General features: G+C 39.9%; 1 protein-coding gene across 1 annotated transcript; it reads right to left on the bottom strand.

Annotated features, from left to right (window-relative positions):
* On the bottom strand, positions 1-23,254 carry timd4 (T cell immunoglobulin and mucin domain containing 4). The gene is made up of 8 exons (XM_030068023.1): positions 23,155-23,254; positions 20,472-20,650; positions 19,860-20,022; positions 17,666-17,731; positions 14,152-14,231; positions 12,646-12,757; positions 2,458-2,491; positions 1-1,502 (listed from the first exon to the last, which is right to left on the bottom strand). Exons 1-8 carry the CDS (start codon positions 23,204-23,206, stop codon positions 1,418-1,420), a joined length of 771 nt encoding a protein of 256 aa, XP_029923883.1. The 5' UTR covers positions 23,207-23,254; the 3' UTR covers positions 1-1,417.
* Positions 23,255-25,059: the final 1,805 nt, after the last annotated feature.

The raw sequence follows: 25,059 nt of genomic DNA, 5'->3' as shown, positions 1-25,059 counted from the left end.
CAGTGGCAGTGGGTCCACCAGACACAGTGGCGGGTTAAACTACAAATACCACCTTGTGGTTATATGCCTCTGCCAACATGTCAAGTTGCAGTTTGCATCCCTATCTGTGCAGACAAATTCAAATTGCTTGTATGTGTTAGCATTACCATTAAAATTGATTTTGATAGAACACAAAGTTGTAGCCATGACAGTAGACAGTGCTTCAGAAATGGGTATTGCTGCAAAGAAGCTACACATTCTGAAACATGGATGCTTCACACACATCATCAACCCAGCAGCACAGGTCTATACAATCACCACCAGTTTCAAGGTGGGCACCTAAGATCATTGTAAACAATTCAGCACCCAACCAAATGCATAAATATGGCCACAATCTCCTCTTCTGTTCTTGAATTATGATTCTGAATAATGCAATTATACAAAGGATCTTCGACCTTTTGGATATAAAATGCCATAATCTCATCATTTTATCTGACATGACACTTTGTTATAATTACAATATCAATTCTTGAGTTATGGCCAAAATGTGTTTTGTGAGGTCACAGTGACTTTGATTCACGGATGTACTGATTAGAATTTGGTGGTCAAAAGTCAAAGTGGGCATTTGTGACAAATTTGAAGAAAATTTCCTCAAGGTGTTTCGCAGATATTGTATTTGGCACAGACGCATGGACAGACAGACAATCCAAAAACATATTCCCTTCACGGCTATTGCTGGTGCAGAGGCATAATCAAATTGCCAACAATTCTCAAATGTGAAAAAGCTTGCGGAAGATAGTAAAAAAAGGAAACAGTTCTAGCAGAGTTCAGGAGAACTCTGCTAGAACCTGACGGTGTTTCCCATTCAAATCAACATACTGGGATGGTCAAAGTGGTGGCCATTTTTATGAGTAACATTGCCAAACTGACTTGCATCAAATTGCTCTCTGAAGTGAGAAGTCTTTGCAGTGAGAACCAAAACAGTGGAAAGGCATCTTGTTTCAGCCAGTGTCTGTTAGTCATATAAAAGTTAACAAACACTTTTGTTCTCCAATTTGGCTAAACAGTTTGTAGTATTTAAAAGGTTAGAGATTAGAGTGAGTAGAAGGTCTGTTTGATGATGCCCAGCCTTTGCAAATGTAATACTATCCTCATGCAACATACCAGGACATGCAGCTTTAAATGTTCACAATTCTTTTCGTAATTTCTGCTTTGAGGCTGCAGCCACAGCACAACATGTCTGCATGTCTCGCAACCAAATGTAACACACTTTAGAGCCCTATTGACCCGCCACTTTAGCAAAGAACCATACTGGCTGTTCTGTTCTGTACTAGCCAAATGACTGTGCAGTGACTGTTCTCCTCCATTCAAGTTCTGCGGCGATACTGTTAGCTTTAAGATGTTGAGATGGTCCAGGTAGAAACCTGGTTCTTGTTCTCTAGTCCAGTGTGTAGATGTTCTCCTGTACAGGCCTCCTCATTCGGATCTCATAAATGATGTGTGGAGGCTCCTTGGATGAGAAACTGGAAGAGTGGATAGAGTGGTTTATGCTCATTAGTCTGGGTGGGTCTAGATCATATAGACTGAATGGGTAGAACTGGTGAGGGTCATTGTTGCCATGTGTGGACCTTCAGTTCATGGCAAATCAGAGTATTTCCATGTGCTTCACTTTGCCATGGCAAAACCTGTACTGTTCAAATGCTGTCACTGGATCAGCAGTTTGTTGGAATAGCTTTATTGAAACTTTAATTTTGACAAAACAAACCTCTTCTGTTGGGTGGATCTCTCTGTTATGGTGTAGCAGCTTGCAGCAACAATGAAGGGTTAAAGTTACACATGAAATTAATTAAAACACTGGGCATATTTGAAAATTTTTAGAAGCTAATTCTTAGCCTGTCACAGCTTAACATTAATATTAACAAGCTAAATATGAGTTAAATTAATCCTAATTAGATGTGTTGCTATAAACAAAAGTTGTGGCCAACACCAACCTTCCAGGTTAGATTCAACTCCCAAAATCGTTTTGTTTGTTTGTTTTGTTTTTGAATCAAAATCAAGAGCCAGAAAGTTATTTTCTCAGTTCTTTTATTCATTTTGTTGTGAAAACTGAACGTCTGTGTTAGCTGCACATCAGTTCTGCCGACATAAACAAACTCTTCTGCCAATGCTGACACCATCAGTTGAACGTTTACAGCTGTTGCCTTTGGCAACGGGAATACCTGGAAATACTTTGATTTTCCGGAAACAAAAGGCCCACATTGGTTCTACCCATTCAATTTTGATGGTCTAGATGCTACAACATAAAAGGTAACATGACAACAAGACAAGTGTTATTTCTGAAAAAAAAAAAAAAAAAGGTTGCGTTTATATTCATATTTAGTTTGTTTTTTGTTTGTTTCTCTGTGTGTACACATCTGTAATGTCATGTGTAACGTGCATTCTAATCAGGACTGAATGTCCAGCGTGTGTTCTACTCACCAGCCTGTCTTTAATGCTCGTCTGTGGATTCCACCTGGGGAGGAAAATGAGTTTTTGCTTTTAAAAGACAAACTGCAGACTAAAACCAGCAGAGAAGATAGATTGTAGAGTTTGCAGAGACTCAGATCACTGCTTCCCCTAAAGACATTATTTTACATTTAAAGTACAAATCCTAATTACTCTGATTGTACATTTCGTAGATTTTCATAGAATCAGGTTCCTTTTTTATATATTTTCAAAAAGTTTCAGTAAGAATATGCAGAGGTGGATGTAATTACATTTACTCCCATTACTGTAATTGAGTAACCTTTTGGTGTAGTTGTACACTGATTTGCTTTGGTTTTGTACTTTTGTTCTGTTCTGCACTTACTACATTTTAAATCAAATCAGTTTCAGAAAAGAACAAATGATCTATGGCAAATTGTGGAGCCTTTCACAACAAAAGCTCAGCCAGCAAAGGTGAGAAGAGGAACCTGCTTCGACTTTGTTGGTCGAACTTTTCTGTCATTTCCAAGTTTCACAGTAAAAGCTGCACGATGAAAAACTGAAAATGATCAGTGGAAACGAGGACCATGTAGACTCATCTGACAAAAACATCCACAAGACACCGTGGCAGATGGACCAAAGAGTTAATTTGCTACCCTGTGAATAAGGCAGGGCTAACAACCTGGAGAGTCCGTCTCAGGGCAAACATAGGTAAGACGGTTCTTGGTCGGGACTTGAACCAGGCCTTTCTTGTTGTGACAAGAGCTTCAGTTTACACTCCTGATCAAAATCTTAAGGCCAGTTGAAAAATTGCAAGAATTTACATTTTGCACTGTTGGATCTTAAGAAGGTTCTAAATAGAGCTTCAAAATGCAAAAGGAAGAAATGGGAGTTAGACAAAAAAAAAAAAAAAAATGAGTAAGCAATTTATTGCAAACAACCATTAAACTGAAATAGGCTGTTCATCAGCTGATCAAAAGTTTAAGACCATATCTAAAAAAAAAAAAAAACCAAAAAAACCCTAAAATAGAAATAAAATTTTCAAAAAAGGCCTCAGTAATGAGTAGCTGTGCCATCTTGTTAATCACCTCAAAAATTCGTTTCGGCATGCTTGATGCTAATGTTTCCAGGAGGCTACTGGGAATGTTGCTCCAAGTGGTAAAGATGGCTTCACGGAGGGCATCCACTGTCTGGAACTGGTGTCCATTTTTGAAAACTTCCCTTGCCATCAGCTGATCAAAAGTTTAATCCGTGTTTACTGGTCTGAACACGGATGCGGTCTTCAGGAAGGGCCAGAGCAGGCTCTACTTCCTGAGGAGGCTCAGGTCCTTTGATGTCTGTGGGGAGATGCTGCACATGTTCTGTCAGTCGGTGGTGGCGAGTACCATCTTTTATGCTGCTGTCTGCTGGGGAGGCAGTGCGACAGAGAGGGACACCAGAAGGCTGGACAAGCTGATCCAGAAAACTGGATCAGTGCTGGGAAGGCACCTGGACTCACTGGGGATCGTGGTGGAGAGGAGGATGCGGACCAAGGTCTGTGACATCATGGACAATATCAACCACCCCCTCCACCTCACCCTGGTGGAGCAGAGCAGTAGTCACAGCAGGCGGCTAATTGCGCTGCGTTCCAGTACTGAGCGCCACAGGAGGTCCTTCGTCCCTACGGCCATCAGGCTGAACAACAGGTCAGTCTTGGACAGGGGCCGCTGACCCAGGCTCTGGTGACTCTTTTAGCTCCTTTATTCATAACTCAGTATGGACTCTTTTATTGTATTTACGCACTTTAAACACTTTTACCATATCAGGCTCACATTTTTATTCTTTTATTGATTGATTGAATGGCTGTCCTTTTTTATGGTGTATGTACTGTTTGTCCTTTTATGGTTTATGGTATATGTATTGTGTGTATTATGTACTATGGGATACAGAGAATTTCCCCGAGGGGATGAATAAAGTACCTATCTATCTATCTATCTATCTATCTATCTATCTATCTGTCTATCTATCTATCTTGCCATCCAACCCCAAATGTTCTCAATTGGATTTAGATCAGGGGAATACGCAGGATTGTTCAAAAGAGTGATGTTATTTCTCTGGAATAAGTCCTTTGTCAGGCGGGCATTGTGAACTGCAGTATTGTCCTGTTGAAAAACCCAGTCATTACCACACAGACGATGGCCTTCAGTCATGATGGATGACCCCTCATAGCCAGCTGCCCTTTGATGCCTCTGCACAACCTGAAGCTCCATTGTTCCATTGAAGGAAAAAGCCCCCCACATCATGATGGCGCCCCCTCCACTGTGCCGTGTAGAAAACATCTCAGGTGGGATCTCCTTGTCATGCCAGTAACGTTGGAAGCCATCAGGACCGTCAAGGTTACATTTTTTCTCATCAGAGAATAAAACTTTCTTCCACCTTTCAATGTCCCATGTTTGGTGCTCTCGTGCAAACTCCAAACGGGCAATTTTGTGCCGTTGAAGGAGACGAGGCCTTTGAAGACGTTTTTTGTTCTTGAAACCCTTCTCTCACAGATGCCGTCTGATGGTTATGGGACTGCAGTTGGCACCAGTGACAAGCTTAATTTTGGCTGAGGATCATCCCGTGTCTTGATGGACAGCCAATTGGATCCTCCGGCTCAGGGCCGGTGAAATTTTTTTGGGTCTTCCACTTGACTTTTTTGTTCCATAACCCTCAGGATCTTTTAAGAAGTTTAAAATGGCTGTCTTACTGCGTCCAACCTCAGCAGCAATGGCACGCTATGAGGGCCTTGTTGTTGGGCCTTGCTTATGCAGCTCAACAATCTGACCGTGTTCAAAGACAGAAAGCTTTTTTGCCTTTGCCATCAGGAGGTCATGACAGTGTGGATACCTGACAGAAAATGACACTGAATCCACATTCTTGCCAAGATTTGGGCTTTTAAGGGCTGCGGTCTTAAACTTTTGATCAGCTGATGAGCAGCCTATTTTAGTTCAATGGTTGTTTGCAATAAATTGCTTACTCAATTTTTTTTTTTTGTCTCACTCCCATTTCTTCTTTTTGCATTTTGAAGCTGTACTTAGAACCTTCTTAAGATCCAACAGTGCAAAATGTCAAATGTTAAATTAAATTTTTGATCAGGAGTGTATAAGAAGGACTTTTTGATAACAGTTTTTACTCCTGGCTATCAGCTCTCCACTTTTAATATGGGATTGAATTTCAGGACAAAACTGTCTTTAGGGTTAGCTAAAATGTTCTTGGCTGTAGAGTCCTGGCGTTGTCCCATCCCTGTGACTTAATTCAGTTCAGTTCCTTTACATGAAATGTTTGGGAATTGGTTTGGGAAGTTTCACAGTAAAAGCTGCACGATGAAAAACTGCAAATGATCAGTGAAAACGAGGACCATTTAGACTCATCTGACAAAAATAAGCAATAAATGTGGAAAAGACATTTGTCAGTTGAGCCTACAGGGTCCTCACTTCAGTTTTACATAATGCCCCTTTAAAAGAATATAGTTTGAAGCATGTTCTCTCCTCTGTTTCACACATCATAAGGGAAGATTTGGCATTACTTACATTGTAACCTGAAAATGTTCCAAATGACTTAATTACATCTAATGTTGCAGGAATTGAATTTGATATGTTTGTAAGGAATAAGATAACATTATCTGCAAACAGAGCTATGTGATGGTCCATCTGACCTATTGTGACACCAGAGATACTCCCATGGGACCTAATTGCTATGGCAAATACTTCTATGGCGATCGTAAATAGGAGGGGGGGACAGAGGGCAATCTTGCCTAACCCCTCTCTTAATACAGAACGACCGAGAAATAATATTATTAGTGAGGATTTCAGCTGTGGGTTGAGTATACAATATCTGTACCCACTTACAAAACACATTTCCGAAACCAAATCGATTCAGGGTTGCAAACAGGAAAGGCCATTCGATTCTATCGAATGCCTTTTCGGCATCAATAGACAACAAAGCTGTGTCTAATGCATCCTTTCTTTCATGTATTATGTTTAACACCCTTCGTACATTATGAAAACTCTGTCTCCCCTTAACAAATCCATTCTGATCCGTTCCAACAATAAGTGGAATAACCGATTCAAGTCTGCGCACTACGATCTTACAAAGAATTTTAATATCTGAATTTAACAGTGAAATTGGGCGAAACGACTGGCATTTATGAGCAGGTTTATTTGGCTTCAATATTAAAGTAATTATTGCTCCTCAACGAAGGAGGGAGAATACCATTTTCAAAGGATTCTTGAAGCATTTTCATAATCGGTGTTATACGTTTACTTTTAAATTTTTTATATATGTCAGTTGGTAAGCCATCGGGGCCAGCAGCCTTACCAGCATTCATTGCATCAATCGATTCCCCAACCTCAGTCAACGTCAGATCAGAATCGAGAAATGAACAGTCGTCTTCTGAGATTTTCGGAAATTCCAAATTGTCTAAAAAGGACGTTTGATTATCTGAATTAGATGGATATTCTGAGAAATATGAAGATTCATAAAACTGTCTAAATGTGTCATTAATATCAGCAGGGTCCACTGTCATCTCGCCCGTGTCTTTCTCAATTACATTAATTGCCCTTTCTGATTGAAGCTGTTTAATTTTCCAGGCTAATAACCTCTCTGGTTTCTCTCCCTGGTTATAGAAAGTGTGTTTTAGTCTAAGTAAGCTATTTGCAGCCCTGTCTGCAGATATTTTGTTATATTCAGCCTTAAGCAATAATAGTTCCTGATTTGGATTTCCCACATCCTCCCCAGCTACCATGTCCTCTAAGGCTTTAATTTGAGAATCTAATTGTTCTAGCTTCTGATGAGTGTGTTTCACGAGATGTGTAACAAATAATTTGCCCCCTTAAAAAAGCTTTAAAAGCTTCCCATCTTATACAAGCCAAGGTCTGTGTCGTGTTAAATAGAAAAAACATATCTATTTGTTTCCCGATATAATCAGTAAAACCTGGGTCCTGCAGAAAACGGAAACGCCATCTTGGCGGGCTATTAACCAATTTGTTATCTGAATAAACCAGAGAAATTGGAGCATGATCAGAGATTACTATGCTGTCATATTGGCAATCTTTGATTTTAAATCTAATTTGTGAAGATACTAAGAAATAATCTATCCTAGAATATGTCTTATGAGTGCCTGAGAGGCAAGAGAATTCTGTTTTACTTGGATTTAATTCTCGCCAAATTTCCAACAAATTCAAGTCCTTCATAAAATTCCGTATAGATTTCCTGGCTCTAGCATGGGATGTATCCACACCAGTAGGTTTATCCTTTACTGGGTCAGGTGTCCCATTCCAGTCACCACCAATAAGAAAACTCCCAGGAAGTGTTGATAAATTATCAAAAAATGTTGGGTCATCTTCATTGGGACCATATAAGTTCACTAAGATAAGTTTTGCCTGTAATAAGGTGCCCTGAAGAATAATATATCTACCCTTGGAGTCGATTATTGAATCCACAACATGATATGGGATACTTTTATGAATTAAAGTCAAAACTCCCCGGGCATGTGAGCTGTAAGAAGCAGCAAACACCTGGCCCTGCCACCTTTTCTTAATTTTGGATACTTTGCATTGCATCATATGAGATTCCTGTAAAAAAAAAATAAATAAATAAATAAATATATATATATATATATATATATATATATATATATATATATATATATATATTAGCTTGTTTCTCTTTCACTCTACTGAGTACCTGCTTCACTTTAGTCAGTTTACCCAGGCCCCTGCAATTCCAGGATGTAAACTTAACATTCATAGGCGTCGTCATACCTCAGGCTAAATATATTGTACTTTACAGATTTCCATATGACCATATACAGTACCATACAGATAACCGTTGCTGCCCTAGTAACATAAAAACAAACAACAACAACAACAACAACAACAACAAAAACTAGAGATATATTTTAACACACATTGAAACCCCCAAGTTGCACTGGTATCTCCCCATATGCCTCTAATTACACTTTTTATTTGAAGCAGTATCCTTACATTTTTCCTGTCCATGACTCCATAACAAAAGAGAAAAAAAAGAGACAAAAGTAAAAAAAAAGAAAGAAAGAAAGAAAGAAAAGAAACAAGAAAAAAAGAAACGCAAAGGGACCTCCGCAGGTGCCACCATTCCCTGTGATGGCTCTTTTGGATTTCCATGCAAGCTCTATTTGCATGGGCTCCAGGATCCTGTACCCAGTACAGAAACCTTCAAAGTTCGTTCAGCAAAAAGACATTTCTCTCCCAACCCTCGTCCTCTTTCATCCACTTTTCATTTTAAACCAGATTTGCTTTTTTTTCTTTCCAAACTTAAAATAGAGACTCAATTCATCTCTTTTAATTTCCTTACTGCCTCATAATTCGAATTTTTATGTTTTCATTTTTTTTTACAGTTACTGTATTTTTTTAATTATTTATTTATTTATTTAACCATTAGGGGAAAAAAAGAGCAAAAAAAAAAAGAGGACAGGGAGTTGGGGGGTAGGAGAGAGACAGAAAACAGTCGGCTATTGTGTTTTGCTAATAAAAGGAAGAAAATACTCTTTTTAATGTGACTTCTTTCCGTTTCACCTACTTTCATCAGATAAAAACAAAACAAAACAAAAAAAGACAAAAAAATAAGAGAAAAAAACAAGAGAGAGAAAAAACCCACAGAAATCATCATATCACCATAAAAACCAATGAGGAAGAAAAAAAAAGCTTCCTAATTTTACTAAGTAATAATTTGTCTCTCACATTTAACCTTTCAGTCCTTTTCTGTCCTCCGTATATTTTTCCTGCCACATAGGTTGTCTAATGTCAGTCTTTCTTCATCATCTCTCCTCCCATCCATTCCTCCCCTTTCCTCTCCCTCATCCCTGGCACGGTCTTCATAATTTTCACAGCTCATCTATGAGTAGCCTACCTCATTTTAACAAGGCTATTGATGTATCTATGGATATTCTCATTTATCCAGGTCATCGTTCTCTTTGGGCAAATTGAATCGTAGGTAACTGGACTTGTATTTGTCTTAGGAAGACGTTTCGCCTCTTATCCAAGGGTTCATGCGCATCGGTCTTTCTTGTCCGCACTAGTCTAGTGCACTAGTCTAGTGCGGACTGTTCGGCCTCCTGTGGGGTGTCGCAGATCCTCTGTCCTTTATCCAACAGTACCCAAAGTTTTGCTGGATATTTAATGATCGATCTGAGTGATCGATCCCAAGTGAAGAAACGCATAATGATACTGCAGGGTTTTTTTTTCCCGCACTTCTGAACTTGTTGCTGCTGCGGAGCGGTGCGCCGCTGTTATATTGAGTTTTTCCTTTGGTATGTCAAGGACTTCATGCAGCAGCGTTTCCACAAAGTGTATCATATTAACAGGGTCATTATTTTCCTTGACGTTGTAAATCCTAATGTTATTTTGGCGTGATTTATTTTCCTGATATTCCAGTCTCGTCTCAGTCTCTTTCAAATCTTGTGAGAGCGCTTTAATTACCTCCACCAGGATGATTTCTCGTTCCTCCGTGTTGTCCACGCTGTCCTCGATCTTCTCGGCCCTCTCAGCCACGCATTGCAGTTCTTGTTTCTGTTGTCCGATCTCTTATTTTAAATCAGCCAACTCACGTTTTGTTTCAATTCTGAAGTCTTTTACTTCCTGTCGGAGGTAGTTCGGAGTTCTTTTGTGATGTCCGATGTGACTTCTCTCAGCATTTCTTTGGGATTCCTCCATGGCTTTTGATCTTACTCTTGTTTTAGTTTTATCTTCTTCTCCGTGACTGTACCAGAGCGTAAATTCATTCCTTATTTAAATTGAAGTAGAGTCTCTTTCATCATTTTTAACTTAAATGGTTATTTTCTGCATTTTTAAGTCAAGATTTGGGAGGGAGACAAACGCTCAAGCTGCCATCTCTCTCCCCCTCGCGACGGGAAGTGGTGATTCGGTATCTTACTCTTGAGTTATTTTATTATTGCTGTGTCTTTATTGTTTTAAATCGTTTCATATTGTTTTTATATTTTATTCAGTATCTTATTCTTGAGTTTTTTGTTTTCTTGTATTGCTGTTTTTATTATTTTTAAATCTTTTTATTCACTTTTAAAAAAAATAAATAAATAAAATAACCATAGCTATTTTATGAGTGTGCATCGGTCTAACCCTAACCCTAACCCTATTTTATGCTTATTTGTCAATCAAGATGTAAAGCACCTTGAATATCATGCATTTGTTTGAAAGGTGCTATATAAATAAAATTTGATTGATTGATTGATTGATAGAGATGATGTCACTCACTCTAACTCCACGCAACACACACCCATTATAAACTCCAAGTCAGGCCAAAAAAAGCACCAAACTTAAAACTTCTAGCAAACTAAAACAGACATTAAAAAAATAGGTTGGCACACATAAAGTGGTACTTATGCTGACCCATTTCAGCTTTGAATGGAGTTTGTAGGCGAAAGAATGAGGGAGCTATGAGGGTTTGAAAATGCATGGGTGTCGGCCGGTTTCACATTAATTTCCAATGAAGCCGAAGAAGCGATTTTAATCGGAAATTGCAAAAAATTGCAAAATTTTATGTGTGGACGTAGCGCAAAATCTCTGTGACCTAGAGCCTTGAGAAATTTTGCCCATTCATTTCCTATGGGCAAAATTTTTTGTTAAGGTGGAATTGGGAAAAATCGCTAAGTCAGATTGCTTATAAAAGTAATAAAGCACTTGTTTTTCTAATTTATTGTGTGGGGGTAATGCGAAAACTGCAGGAAAAATAATAAGTATGCAAGAGAATAAGATGTGTTTTCTTTTCAAGGCAAGCACATAATAGAAGTAATAAGTATGCAAGAGAACAAGATATGTTGCCTTTTCAAGGCAAGCACCTAATAAAAATAATTATAGCTGCTGCGCAGCAATGGTCGGGGCTGGGCAATTTTAGGCAATTCTGAGCAACAAGTAGAGAATAGGAAGATGAAAAGAAAGATGGTATTCTAATGTGCATTTTGCATCAGTTGAGACTTGAACTCAGAGTTTCTGGCATGAAGGACAATGCACTATCTTACTGAGCTAATTGGCAAGTGTCAATTCATGTGAGGCTTCACAAATTGACTAAGCCAGTCACATGATAGCAGCCATCTATGCACAGAAAGGCAGATTTCAAACCACTGTGAGGAAAAAAAAAAAAAAAAAATCAGTCATCAAGACAAAAATCTGAAAATACACATATTGCATCTAGACAGCATGGAGATGTTGATCATTTGTTTTTAACAATGATTGATTTGCTCCATAAGTGAAAAACTGATGTTTAAAAATGCCATTCTTGCATTGACTCCAATTGTTCACGACAGCAAAATTCAAAATGCTGTCAAAAATTAAGTTTTTGGGAAAAAATTCTGAAATTTTCCACACATCATCTACCATGACTCCAAAATTTTGTCAATTTTTTCATGAACATTGAAGATTTATTTACCAAGAATTTTTACCAAGTGTATGTTTACAGTACCGTTTACAGTAAAAGATTTTGGCTCAGTTTTTGATAAATCAAAAATCTGTGTGGATCTTTTGTGTAGGACAGTCTGAAGATGCTCTGTAGCAAGTTTGGTGACATTTGAGCAAAATTTGTGGGAGGAGATAGTTTTAATAAGTTTTACAGTTTTTGAAAAAAAAAATGGAGTGATGGATTTCATAATTTGCAATAGGTTTAAGGGCACAAAAGGTTTCTTCAGTATTGGGGCTACATTTTGGTGAAAGTTGCAAAGCTGTAGCACATACGGTTGATTTGTTATGAATTTTCAAAATTTTGAAATTTAGAGGCTTGCTATAGTGCCTCCATCAGGACTATTGGCTTGTGTTTGCAGCTGAGGTAATCTGGCATGGGACTGGACCTTTGTGCAAAATTTGGTGATTTTTCATGCATGAGAAGTAGGACTTCCTCGGAAGAAAGAAAGAAAGAAAGAAAGAAAGAAAGAAAGAAGAAGAACACACAGGAATACCTGGCAGCTTAGGCTGCCCGGCCCCTAATAAGTATGCAAGAGAATAAGATGTGTTGCCTTTTCAAGGCAAGTACATAATAATAAAACTAATAAGTATGCAAGAGAGTAAGATGTGTTGCCTTTTCAAGGCAAGCACATAATAATGATAACAACAAAAACGATATTGACAGTAAAAATAATAATAATGATAATAGTAAGGTATGCTTAATATTTTATATATGTAGAGACATGGTACATACGCTTGAAGGCTAGAAAGAGTAAGGCCCCTGCCAACAGCAGCAGTAGACTGAGGGAGAGAGAGAGAATTGGCACATTGATCTGTAGGGATAAAGTTGGGACAGAATCCTCTACCTGAGGGAGAGAGAAATAAAAACAGAAACAGATGAAGACAAAAAGAGCAGGAAGTGAAAGGAGTGCATGTGTGCAGGTGTAGTTCACGCATGATTCAACTCAGATTACCCGTATGGGGACTTGGGCAAGTAACCTGGGGCATCAGACACATTCAGCCACTAGGGAGCACAAACAACAAACAAATAATTGAATAAACAGGTCTGGCTCTGCAATGAGCTAATTTCATCGATTGATAGCTAGCTTTACAGTATTTTAGATTCTTTACAAGGTACATAGGAAACAAACAAACCAAATCTCACACACACACACACACACACACACACACACAAATATCTAAAAAGAATTATAAAATAAAAAATCCCACAGGTATGGTAGCCTTACAGACAAGAGTGGTCTTAAATCACCACTCCTACTGCCCATTTTCAAAATAAAACACACATTCTCCACATAAACGTTCACATCTTTTATGAGGATTTACCAAAACCTCAATCATGTGGTTGTCTGAACTGTCCAATCTACACATGCATTTAAAATATGTTTTATGATTAAAGCCTGTCCGCTATGTAAATTCACACTGACAAACATTTGATTTGCACTATGAAATCTCAGCACAGACAAAAGCATTCTCATCGCATCATGGTATTCCAGTGTAAGTTTCTGCATTCTAATTTGCTGTTATCACAAGGCACTGCTGTGTTTCAGGCTGCATGTCATATAAATGTGGGGAATCTGACAAATGGATGTCATGTCACCACTGCCCAATTGATGAACAACCGAAAAGACAATGGATAGTGATAATCTGGTGGGATATCAGGCCACATTTCAAGATAAAACAACATATTTGATCACCTGTAAGCTACCATTAGACAACAGATAATGTTAGCATTCAGCCATAGGAAAGGCATGAAGTAATTCTGAAATATCAAAGAACATTATGGACACATTTATTAAAGTCTGGAAGTTAAACACACTTAATGTACTAAAGCTTGTAATGTAATGTTAACTGTCCTGCTGTGTTTTCTGCCAACCTCAGAAATGTTCTGGTAAACTCAGTAATGTTATGTGATGTAGGTTTGTACATATTACATCCAACACAAAAGTGTGTACCAAGCACTTGAGCAGTGAGTGTGTTGTGTGGCATGAAGAGACGAATATTATTACATGCAGTGGGTTTAACTTCCAGACTTTAATAGATGTGTCCACAGTTTTTGCTGATATTTCAGAATTATTATTCTGTCTACTATTGTTCTTCTTCTTCTTCTTCTTCTTCTCATTTATTTCTTACAAGGTTTGAATATAGATTAATGGCTGATGTTTTGCTTCTTTTTCTATGTTAAAGCTGGGTGCCGTGGCCCAGGGACACCAGGGGGGTCTCAATAACGATGATTACTCACAATGATGGTTTCAGAATGCAGCTTGGTGGAGTTTCTCCTGATCAGGTCCAGGTGGGACGACAGGATGGTTTTCCAGCTGGCTACAAGGAAGACGGAAACAATTTGTAACACACTGCAGCCGCCATGAAGCATCCTGTCCGAGAGACCAGTCCAGACAGGAATACACAAGAACAGAATGGTCCTGAGCTACTCCTGAGTAGATTTAATAAGACAGATTCATTTTTTTCTGCAAATGTAGGATTAGTCTATAACAAAATGTAAAAACAGTCTGACATTGCCTCCACTGTTTCTGTCAGGCAGGGGATTCAATTTTCCCCAACTAAAACCACACCATCAAAATCACTACAGACTGATGTATCCGCCGGGATCTAATGTCGTTTTTTCGTTTTCGTTCTTTCATTACGCCTTCGCGCAGAAACTACACCGTAACAAGAAGAAACTGCACTGTAAGAGAGTCAAAAGCCGTTGCATCTGTGCGTACCGCCATTTTTATTATTAATTATTATGATGATGTTATAATCTTGCTGTGTGAAAGAATCTTGTGGTGACACTACTGATATTAGATTTGGTCCACAGTAAATTTATACCCGATAGTTGCAGTTCAGAATCAAAGGTTCCTATTTTTGGATTTAGTTTAGTAATACAAAAAAGGTAAATGGTCTGATAAAAAATGTTGACCCACTTATAATAATAATGATGATGATGATGATGATGATGATGATGATGATAATAATAATAATAATAATAATAATAATGAACTTTATTTCACTTTCAAACAGAAATGCAGCACAGAGGTGCTTTACATCAAAGAAATTATATGCACAGAGTGCAAAAAAATACATAAAATTCATAAGGGTTAATAATTTCCTTTTGCACAAGCACTGTACTGCATCCAACAGTTTCTGGTTGATTGTGGACAGTACTGAATCTTTTTTGTGGACTTAAGACAAGAAAACATACATAAATCATTGTTTTAACATGGGCGTCAATGGGAAATTGGGACATCACCTTTTTCAGCATTTTTCAATACTTTCCACCACTGGGATTTCTTAGGACTTTTGATATGTTATAACCAACACATTTATGAGACTAAAAAAGTTGGAAGTTTCTGCTGCAATTTTTTAGGTCACTAAAAAAGGGTAGGTCACTTTGCATAATGCCCATACAATACATTAATTTGAACCAAACATACACATATTACATATTAACCTGTTCAGCATCTTCTCTTGCTTCTAGTAATGCCAAGTGTGAAACAAACTGTCGCTTAATTTGAATGTAGTGACCATCATGATAAAAATGTCTTTGCTACCACCTACCAGTGGTGCCCCTTTTTCATGTTTTATAGCCATACTTTTAATCAAACATACACCTAACTTTTCAGCCTCTTCTACTGAATGTCATGACCTTTGGGTCTAAGCCACTGCAGCTGTACTTTTCCCACATATATTTGGGTGGCACTGCTACGTCAATTTTTTTTCAGCAGAAACTTGCATAGAAAATTAGAATTCCTGAAGATGTTTCACTTCTCATCCAAGAAGCTTCTGGAGGTCTAACAGACTGATGAGGAGTCCCAGCTATTTAACCTGTGTGAGAACATTCTCCAGGTCACTGGATCTGGATTGTTGGTGTTTCCCCCCTGTTGTGACAACCGTCATTAGTGTTCCCCATGGAGTCACCTGACTCCAGGAGTGAACGATGGTCATTAAGATTGTTAGGGATTGTTAGGGAGTGTCATGTTTTGTTAGTAGCAACCACCCACACCACCCCCTACTATTGACATACATCCCAGCAATCACTCCAAACACCATAGCAAGTCGCTAGCAACCACCCCAAAGACCCTGGCAACCCCATAGTAACCACTCCAAATACCATAGCAACCACCTAGCAAAACCAAAGCAGCCACCCACAACACCATAGCAACTGCCTAACAATGCTTTAACAACCAACTGGAACACCATGGCAACTGCCTAGCTATGCCTTACCAACCACTCAGAATCCCATAGCAGACACCAAGCTACTCCTTAGCAACCATCAGGAACACCATAGCAACCGCAAAGCAATGCCTTAGTAAGCACCCACAACACCATAGCAATGACCTACAAATACCATAATGAAAACTAAAAAGACCAACCATCTAGCAACCATTTGAAACACCAAAGTCACTGCCTCCCAATGCCCGAGCAACAGCAACCATTTAGCAAAACAACTACAAACCAGACACAACCTACATATGGCATAGCAAAGGGAAAAGAGGTTGAGCACATGGCCACACAGTCAGCAATGGAAGAAAGCACATTTAAACTTTCTTCAGAAACTACCAATCAGTCCACTATAACAATGACTTACCAAAATCCTGGCAAGCCCAAATAACTCTATACATGTAGAACAGCAATTTCTTCCAAATTTTCTAGTTACTATTACATATTCCATACAAATGTTGGCAAGCTCCTCCTCCCAGAGTTTTGATGTTAAACCCACACATAAGCTATGACACGAAAAATGTGCAGGCTGGTTCTAAGAAGTGTGTTATTACTTTTCTAAGAGATCCAACTTTCCAATTTCTTGCAATTTCTTGCAATGCACAGATTTTGTGGTACGTCCACAGTCTAAATATGAAAAATATACAACTTGTGGAGAAGAAGCAGGGTGTCAATTTTTGGTGCGATCTGACTTTTTGACCATTTCCTCGCAATTCTAGTTTAAACAGGAATTTTTGACACAATACACACTTATGGCAGAATGTTCAAAGAGCCTGCCAAAGAGAAAGTCCCCTCGCGGCTCTGTATCTCTCCTTTTTTGTCTTGGGGCTGCTACATCCCAGAAATCATGCCAAACACCTTGTAACCTCTCCAAAAACCCTAGCAACCCCATAGAAACCACCCTAAATACCATAGCAACCACCTAGCAACTATCCAGGACACAACAGCAACTGCCTAACAATGCCCTAGCAACCACCCAGTACACAATAGCAATGCCTTAGCAACAATCAGGAACATCATAGCAAGTGCCTAGCAACACCCTAGCAACAACCTAGAACACCATAGCAACTGCCTAGCAACACCCCAGCAACTATTAGGAGCCTCATAGCAAACAACTGCCTAGCAAGCACCAGGAACTTCATAGTAACCCTCTGCCAATGCCCTTACAACAGCAACCATTTAGCAAAGCAACTACCAGCTAATCACAACCTACAAAATGGGATAGCAAAGGGTTGTTAAGGATAGATGGTTAAGGATAGCGTAGCAACCACGCACCCCACTGCCTACTATGGATGTAACACAGTTAGTTACACCGGAAATGAGCACATGGCCACACTTTCAGCAGGGGGGGCAAGCACATTTAAAGTTTCTTCAGAAATTTTAGCCAATTCTAGTGTATTATTGCAGTAATATGCAATGTACTGGCATAGACAGTAGTGATGATGGCCCCTTTTAGGGCAGCAGGGCTTTAGTTTGCCTGAATGACACCTGGTGGGCCTGGTGCCGACCCCCAGCCTAAAGTCACATGTTCTTACCTGTGGAGGTGGGCAGCTCTGTGGCACTGGCCATTGAAGTCGTTGGAGGCGGGCTTGTTGGAGGTGCTGAAGGTGAAAAGGCAATTCAGACTGATCATTTTGTGTGCCAGCTGTAAAGCTCTAACCATATTGTAATGTGGCAGTTGAAACTAAAAAAAACTGCCTAACCCATGTCCTTCCCTCTAGCAGCACCAGCGGGCCCAGTGGTACATCTGCCATAGAAATACTATGCTTGTTTAATAATAATAATTAGCGAGCGGGGGCGCCCTCTGGGCTATATAAATAAATAAAATTGAAATTGAATTGCTGTGTCATCAGAGTATCTCTGAATGTGGCATGTTTCAGACCTGTATTTAAAGTCTGCCGTGTACAGGGTGAAGAGGAATGGGGCCAAAACCATTCCCTGTGGAGCTCCAAAATTGCTCACCACTGTCCCAGAACCCCGGCCCCCCGCCTCACAAACTGTGGTCATCCTGTCAGATAGTTGTGTATCCAGGAGATGAAGGTGAAATCAACCCCCATCTTCATAAGTTTGTCTCTCAGAATCAGGGGTTGGATGGTGTTAAATGCACTTGAAAAATCAAAGAACATAATTCTCACATAGCTGCTGGGTTCATCCAGAAAGGAATAAGTCTGGTGTAGCATGTAGAGGACTGCGTCATCCACACCAATGTTCTTCTGGTACACAAACTGTAATGGGTCAAGTGCGTGCTGGTCTCAGGAGGCGAAGGAGTAACCATTCCACTCCATTTTCTTCATGATATGGGATGTCAGCCTCATGGAGATGATAGTGGAGGAGGGGCTGCTCCTGCAGAGGCAGGAGGGAGTGTCGAGTCAAACCTGTTATAGAACAGGTTCAACTCATTGGCCTTGGCCACACCTCCTGAAGGCTGACTTCTCTTCTCCTTGAAGCCAGTGAAGGTCCTCATGCCTCTCCACACCTCTTTGATGCTGTAGTGGTGCAGTTTTCTCTCCAGCTTCCTTTTATAGTCCCACTTCGCCTTCTTCAAGGTCCTTTTCAGGTCATGCTGTACCCTCTTGATCTTTCCACAGTCACCGACCTTCCAAAGCCTCCTTTTTCTCATTAAGTAGCCTCTTGATGTTGCTTGTAATCCAAGGTTTGTTGTTGGGAAAGCAGCAAACAATTCTTATTAGCACAACAACATCCCTTTCCGCCAGGCACTCCGGTTTCCTCCCACCGTCCAAAGACATGCAGGTTAGGTGAATTGGAGAAGCTAAATTGCCCCTTGGTGTGACTGTGTGTGTGAATGTCAGTGTTTGTTTTTCTGTCCTGCGATGGACTGGCGACCTGTCCAGGGTGTTTCCTTGCCTTCCGCCCAATGAGCGCTGGGATAGGCTCCAGCAACCCCCCGTGACCCTTGTGAGGATAAGCGGTTTAGAAGATGAATGAATGAACAACAACATCCCTGCAGAAGTTGATGTAATCTGTTGTACATCCTGCTATCCTGTCAATGTCCATGCCGGTGTTCGACTCCTTAGACTCCATCAGTAGATTCCAGTCTGTACACTGAAAGCAGTTCCTCAGAGATTCACTGGCCTCTGGCATCTACTTTCTGAAGGACACAGGGTTTGTAAGTGGGCCTTAGGTAGACCAAGTTATGATCAGATTTCCCCAATGGTGGAAAGGCTAAAGCACTATAGGCCTCCTTGACATTGACATAACACAAGTCCAAAGTCTTGTTGTACCTTGTGGGACAGTCAACATACTGTGTAAAGTTAGACAAGAAGGGGCTGATGTTAACATGACTGAAGTCCCCTGATATGGCAAAGAGTGCATCCTGGTGTCGGGTCTGTAATCTCGTGACAGTCTGTTAAGTGACACACGACCACAGGCTCCGCTCAAGGAAGGATGTAAACAATAATGGCGATGATATGGGAGAACTCCATCAGTACATAGAAGGGTCTTAATCCAACCGCCAGGAGCTCAGCATCCCGACAGCAGATCATGTCTTTTACAGTTATGTGACTAGGATTACACCAGTCAAAAATACACTTAGGCCTACATTCAAATGTGTTGAAAAAGATTTTTTTATGCAATGTACTTTCTATTTCACAGAATTTTAACCACATAAAAATGTCAAACAAATGGCATGTTATGCAACATAAAAAACAATCTGACCATACTGTTTCTTCCTCCGTCTGTACAGTATCTTCCACCTAGCAACTGGCCTACCTTTGACCACGCGGAGGTTCATGATCACTTTCTTGTCATTGAAGATGCCGTCAATGTCCACCCTGCAGCAGTAAGGCCCACTGTCCGTTCGCCTCACATTGAGGATTGCCAGGTCCATTTGTCCATCCAGAACATCTCCCGTTAACCGATACCGGTCTGCCACCTTGGAGCCGGGAGGAATAGTTTCAGTTGTAATCAGTGTCACTAATGGCAGAAAAATACCGAAGACTCAAGACAAAATGATGCCATCTTTTAAATCACAAATGATAAATTTGATGAATTTCACAAGCTTTCACAAGCATTTAATTCTCTCAACTTCTTTCAGAAATATGGGGAAAAGGATGATGAGCAAATCGACAAGAAATTAGTTAAAAGTTAGAAAATTAAGAGAAAATTATTTTAAAAGACAAAAAATGACAAATTAACTAGAAATGTAGCAAAACTTTTAAAATTGAATTACATAAAAAATATCAATGCACCACAACCGTTACGGATAAGCAGTTAAGTCCATCTATGGACTCCTGAGTTTCCTGAGTTTAAGTATGGAAATGCCATGTTAAAAACTATATTCCAGTTGCTGCGTCTGTGACAAAGTAAGTCCCGTGGTCTGACCTTGGAGATGACCCCATTCTCATCTGTCTGCACCAGGATGTTGCTGCACCAGAAGGTCCCGCAGCTCCGGCCCCAGCACACCCGACTTAAGCCAAAGCGCTTCACTGAGTACTGGCAGGACAGCGTGGTTGTGCTTCCCTCCGTCACTTTGAATGAAGAAACCAATGGTGACCAGCAGGCTGCAGTTGAGTGAGAAGGAAAGCAGTTTGGATTTGATGAACAGTGTAAATGGACAGTTAGTGAGTGGTTGAGAGGTCAAAGATGATTGACTGCAAGTTGTTCTTTAGGAGTGTATTCAGTGCAAGACTGATCTCAGATACCCTGACTTAACAGAATGCAAAAATGTGCGCTACTTAACTGTTTATTTAACTGTGCAATTGTTTATACCAGTAGGACTTTACAATATTTCAATCCTGCATTACCCCTGTGTATATATGTTGTATATAGGTAGACTTTTTACATGTTCTCAATTTCTTATTTATTGTTGCAATATTATTGAAGGATTAATGCACATATTTATCCGTAATGAACACATTTTTTTTTATTTATTTACTACTATTACTACTATCACTATTATTATTATTATTATTATTGTTGTTGTGGTTGTTCGTTAGGTAAAAAAAAAAAAAAATTATGGAGCCAGCGGAGGGCATTTCCTAGATTAACGTGGTAAATTTGCAAGAAAAAACTCACAACTTTACGAGAAAAAAAATAAAAATTATGAGATTATAAAGTCCCAAATTCCAAAAAAAAAAAAAAAAGAAAAGAAAAGAAAAATTTAAAAAAGGAAATAGAGAAAGGAAAATTGTGATTACCTCATCCTCTATCACCTCATCCAAATCAGTGTGTTGTTTTCTTCTTGGGGCACATGCTGTTCTAGATGGCAACACATATGGACATAGCAGCTTTTGGCTCTCTGACACAGCTTTGTTTGATTGTATGCGCAGTGTGTGGTGTGTGTGATATGTCTACAGTCAGTCGGTCTTGCTAAACATTGGACTGTGGTACCAGATCAATGTTATGAGCACTCACCACCGAGCTCATAACATCCACATTGCGAGGCCACTGGGATCTACCTGGATTGTGGCCTGGCCAGAGAGGTGGTGCAGGACGCATTGTCAGCACAGGCAAAGAGTGACTGTCAAGCGGACCAACTAGCTTATCTGCAGAAACAACCATACAAGCCACCGGTACCCAGCATCTTGTTCACCAACGCCAAACTGCTCAGCTAGACAACCAGGTAATGGTGAAGTTCACTGACAACACAGCTGTAGTGGGACTGATCTCCCACAACAATAAGTCGTCATACAGGCATGAGGTGGAAGATCTTGTGGACAGGTGCAGAGTAAATAACCTCTGCATCAACGGAGGAGGAACAAACAAAGGAGATGGATGTGGACTATAGGAGCAGAGGCTACACCCCTCGCCCCCTCCTTATCGGAGAAGCAGCTATGGAGATGGTCCCCAGCCTCAAGTGCACGTCTCCAAAGATCTCAAGTGGGCCATCATCACGGCTAGTATCATAAAGAAGGCCCACCAACCCCTTTACGTCCCTCGAAGGCTGAACTGGGATGGCCTTAGCACTCAGGTCCTGATGGCCTTTTATTGGTGTGTGGTGGAGAGCAACCTCACCTTCTCCATCACTACCTGGTATAGGAACTGCTCTGCTGCTGACAGGAAGGGTGGTGAAATCTGCCCAGAAAATCACAAACGGCAGCCTTCTGTCCATTTGGGACTTGGGTGTTTACTTGGGTTGGTGGGGTCCTTCATGATGCAGAATGCTCTGCTTACTGATGTACTCTACCCACCCAGCTTTCAAACTGTTTGAGTTCCTCCCCTCTGGCAAATGGCTGAGGAGCATTAAAGCCATAACATCAAGACTAAAACACAGCTTTGACCCAGAGGCTGTCAGAATCATGAACTCTGTGCCTCTCTTACCAGCCCTGCACTTTCCTGTTGTCTCTATCCTGCGCTGTTGTTACAATGCTACAATGTTTAACCATTACTATATTTATTTAGTTAGTTGGTTATTAGCTAGGCAGTTATTTATTTATTGTTTAGAATTGTTCCTACGGGATTTTTTAGTATTGTTCTTGTATGCTGCTGGATCATCAGTTATTTAAATTACATCAGTTATTTAAAGTGATCGTTCACACATTTTGAAAAATATATTTCACTTTTTCAGAATGTTAGCAGGGGGAAAGGAAGCTAATGGTTAGCATTTGGAGCATCCAACCAGTATCCAGCACTCAGATAGCATCTCTACTGTCCCACATATCAGCTAGGAGGGAAGGGAAATAATATAACATTTTTCATAAGCCTCAAGTAAACATCTTGACTTTCCATGCAAATGCTTGTAATGGAAGGGCTCTCTGAAACTGGCTATTTAGCTTCCTTAGAGCATTTTATTCTCTCCTTCCAACAAAACCAAATACAAAATTTACAACCAATTTTGATTTTTACAAATAAAGTGTCAGGCCCAGGGTTTTGTGCTACTTCCTTTGTGGTTTTGTACCACCAGTGTGACTCAATTCAAAAGTCACTCAAGTTTAAGGCTTTCAAATATGACCAGAGAATGTAGCATTATTCAGAGCTGATCCACCGGGGGACAGTAACTACAGTAAATACAGTGGAGCTGTAATGAGTCTGGTTTGCCTGTGGTCGTTTGGTTGGTTGGTTTTACCTGAGAGGAGAAAGAAGACGCCAGTCCAGCAATGAGCAGAAACGATAGCCATCCTGTCTGTGAGTTTGTGAGTCTTTATTGTCCAGTCAGGGTGTGTAGGAGCGCGGACAAAACACGCCACTGTGGCTGTGTTGCAGGCTGGCACTGAGGGAGGGGCGAGCGAGACAGGGAGGGCTACACAGACTGTGTTTATGTGTGTTTGTTGGGGAGAGAAAGAGAGAGCGTGTATGTGAAAGAGAAATAGTTTGTTGAGAGGGCCTGAAAGAGAAGGAGTTTCAGTGTGTGTGTGTGTGTGTGTGTGTGTTTGCATGTGAGATTACGGACATCAGAGTGCGTCAACTTCATTATTTTCTCCATTTTCTCTTTAATGTTTTCTCCACTTTGACCTCTGACATTCACTATATGTTGGAGAGGATGGCTATGGGGGATCAATATGCAGCAATTAATTCAACGCAAAATAAGAGAAGAAACAAGAGGAAATAGGCTTTTTCATGAGCATCCTATCAACACCAACTGAGATTTTCATCCTGATTGCAGTTAGGTAAACAGTTCAAAATGAGCTTGATTCTTTAATGTTTTTTAAAGGGTGCTGAACCCTAAAGTACTAGATATGTTTTCAAAAATAAGAGCACAGCACTCTCACTTTTAGGGTATAAAGTTTTGTTGACAATGTTAGGCCCCAAAAATGAGAGTGCTGTCCTCTTATTTTGAAGACATTTACATAGAGAGAGGAAAAAGCAAAAGAACTTGTGTTCTGCAAAGAAAGGTGTGTGTGTGTGTTTGTGTGTGTGTGGGAGAGAGAGAGAGAGAGCAAAAGAAAGAGAGAGTAAAGGACAGGCAGGAACTGGTAGAGATAACAGACAGAAAACAGACAAAAATGGGATGTGAATAGGGTCCAGTATTCACAGGGGCTCTGTGACATCTCGTCACTGTGACACGTCACTGTGTGTGTTTGTGTGTGTTTGTGTGTCTGTGGGTGTGTGCAGACAAAATGTATGCTGTGTGTCTGTGTAGTCTAAGTAAATATGAGAAGAACACACAGAGAGAGAGAGAGAGAGAAAGGGAGAGAGATCAATAGAGAGAAAAACAACATGAGGAAAAAGAGAACAGAGAAGGAGTCTTTGTGTATGTGTGTGTGTGTGTGTGTGTGTGTGAGTGAGAGAGAGAGATTTCTGAGATACAAAGTCCCATTGTCCTCAGTGTTTCTTCCCATCAGTGTGAACACAGTGTGTCCATCTAACTACTTTGGCTTCATGGCTCCTCTCGGTGCAGGGATCTGGTGTGACTCTTTTGTTGCTGGTGTGTCAATGACATCATTTCCTGTCACACATTCAATTCCAGTCAAATTATTTTGCATGAGGAAATTCATTTGCAGGGGTCAATCTACATTCAGTCACATGACAACCACGATACATGCATTCAATTAAAACGTTTAGTACATGTATTTACTACAAACTGAATTTAAACATTGTACATGCATTTATACAGTACATATAAATGAATTCATTTAACATTCATTTAAAAGCAGTAGGATGTGTCATTGTGGTTTGTAAACACAACCCCTCCTCCCGGGCTAAGCTAACCACCAGCAGCGAATAAAATATAGAATATGTCTTTAATGTCATTGTACAAGTACAATGAAATTGAAGTGCAATCCTTAAGTGCAATATTAAAAAAAAAAACAAAAAACTATGCATCTAAAAACTATTAAATAAATAATTTAGCAGCTTCTAAAAGGAAGTTAAAAAAAAAAAAAAAACACATTCCACACACAAAACATTCACATTCTGCAGGTATCACACAATTCATATCAGTATTGCACAATGAATGTTTACATGATGTTCATGTTTTTGCAATGTGTAGTGCAGTTATGGCCCCTGCATAAAACTTTTATGTTAGTCTGTG

Source organism: Myripristis murdjan, chromosome 14 (genome assembly GCF_902150065.1).
Source record: "Myripristis murdjan chromosome 14, fMyrMur1.1, whole genome shotgun sequence".
Lineage (NCBI taxonomy): Eukaryota > Metazoa > Chordata > Actinopteri > Holocentriformes > Holocentridae > Myripristis > Myripristis murdjan.
Note: the sequence above shows the minus strand (reverse complement) of the source record. Positions and strands in the feature narration are given on the sequence as shown.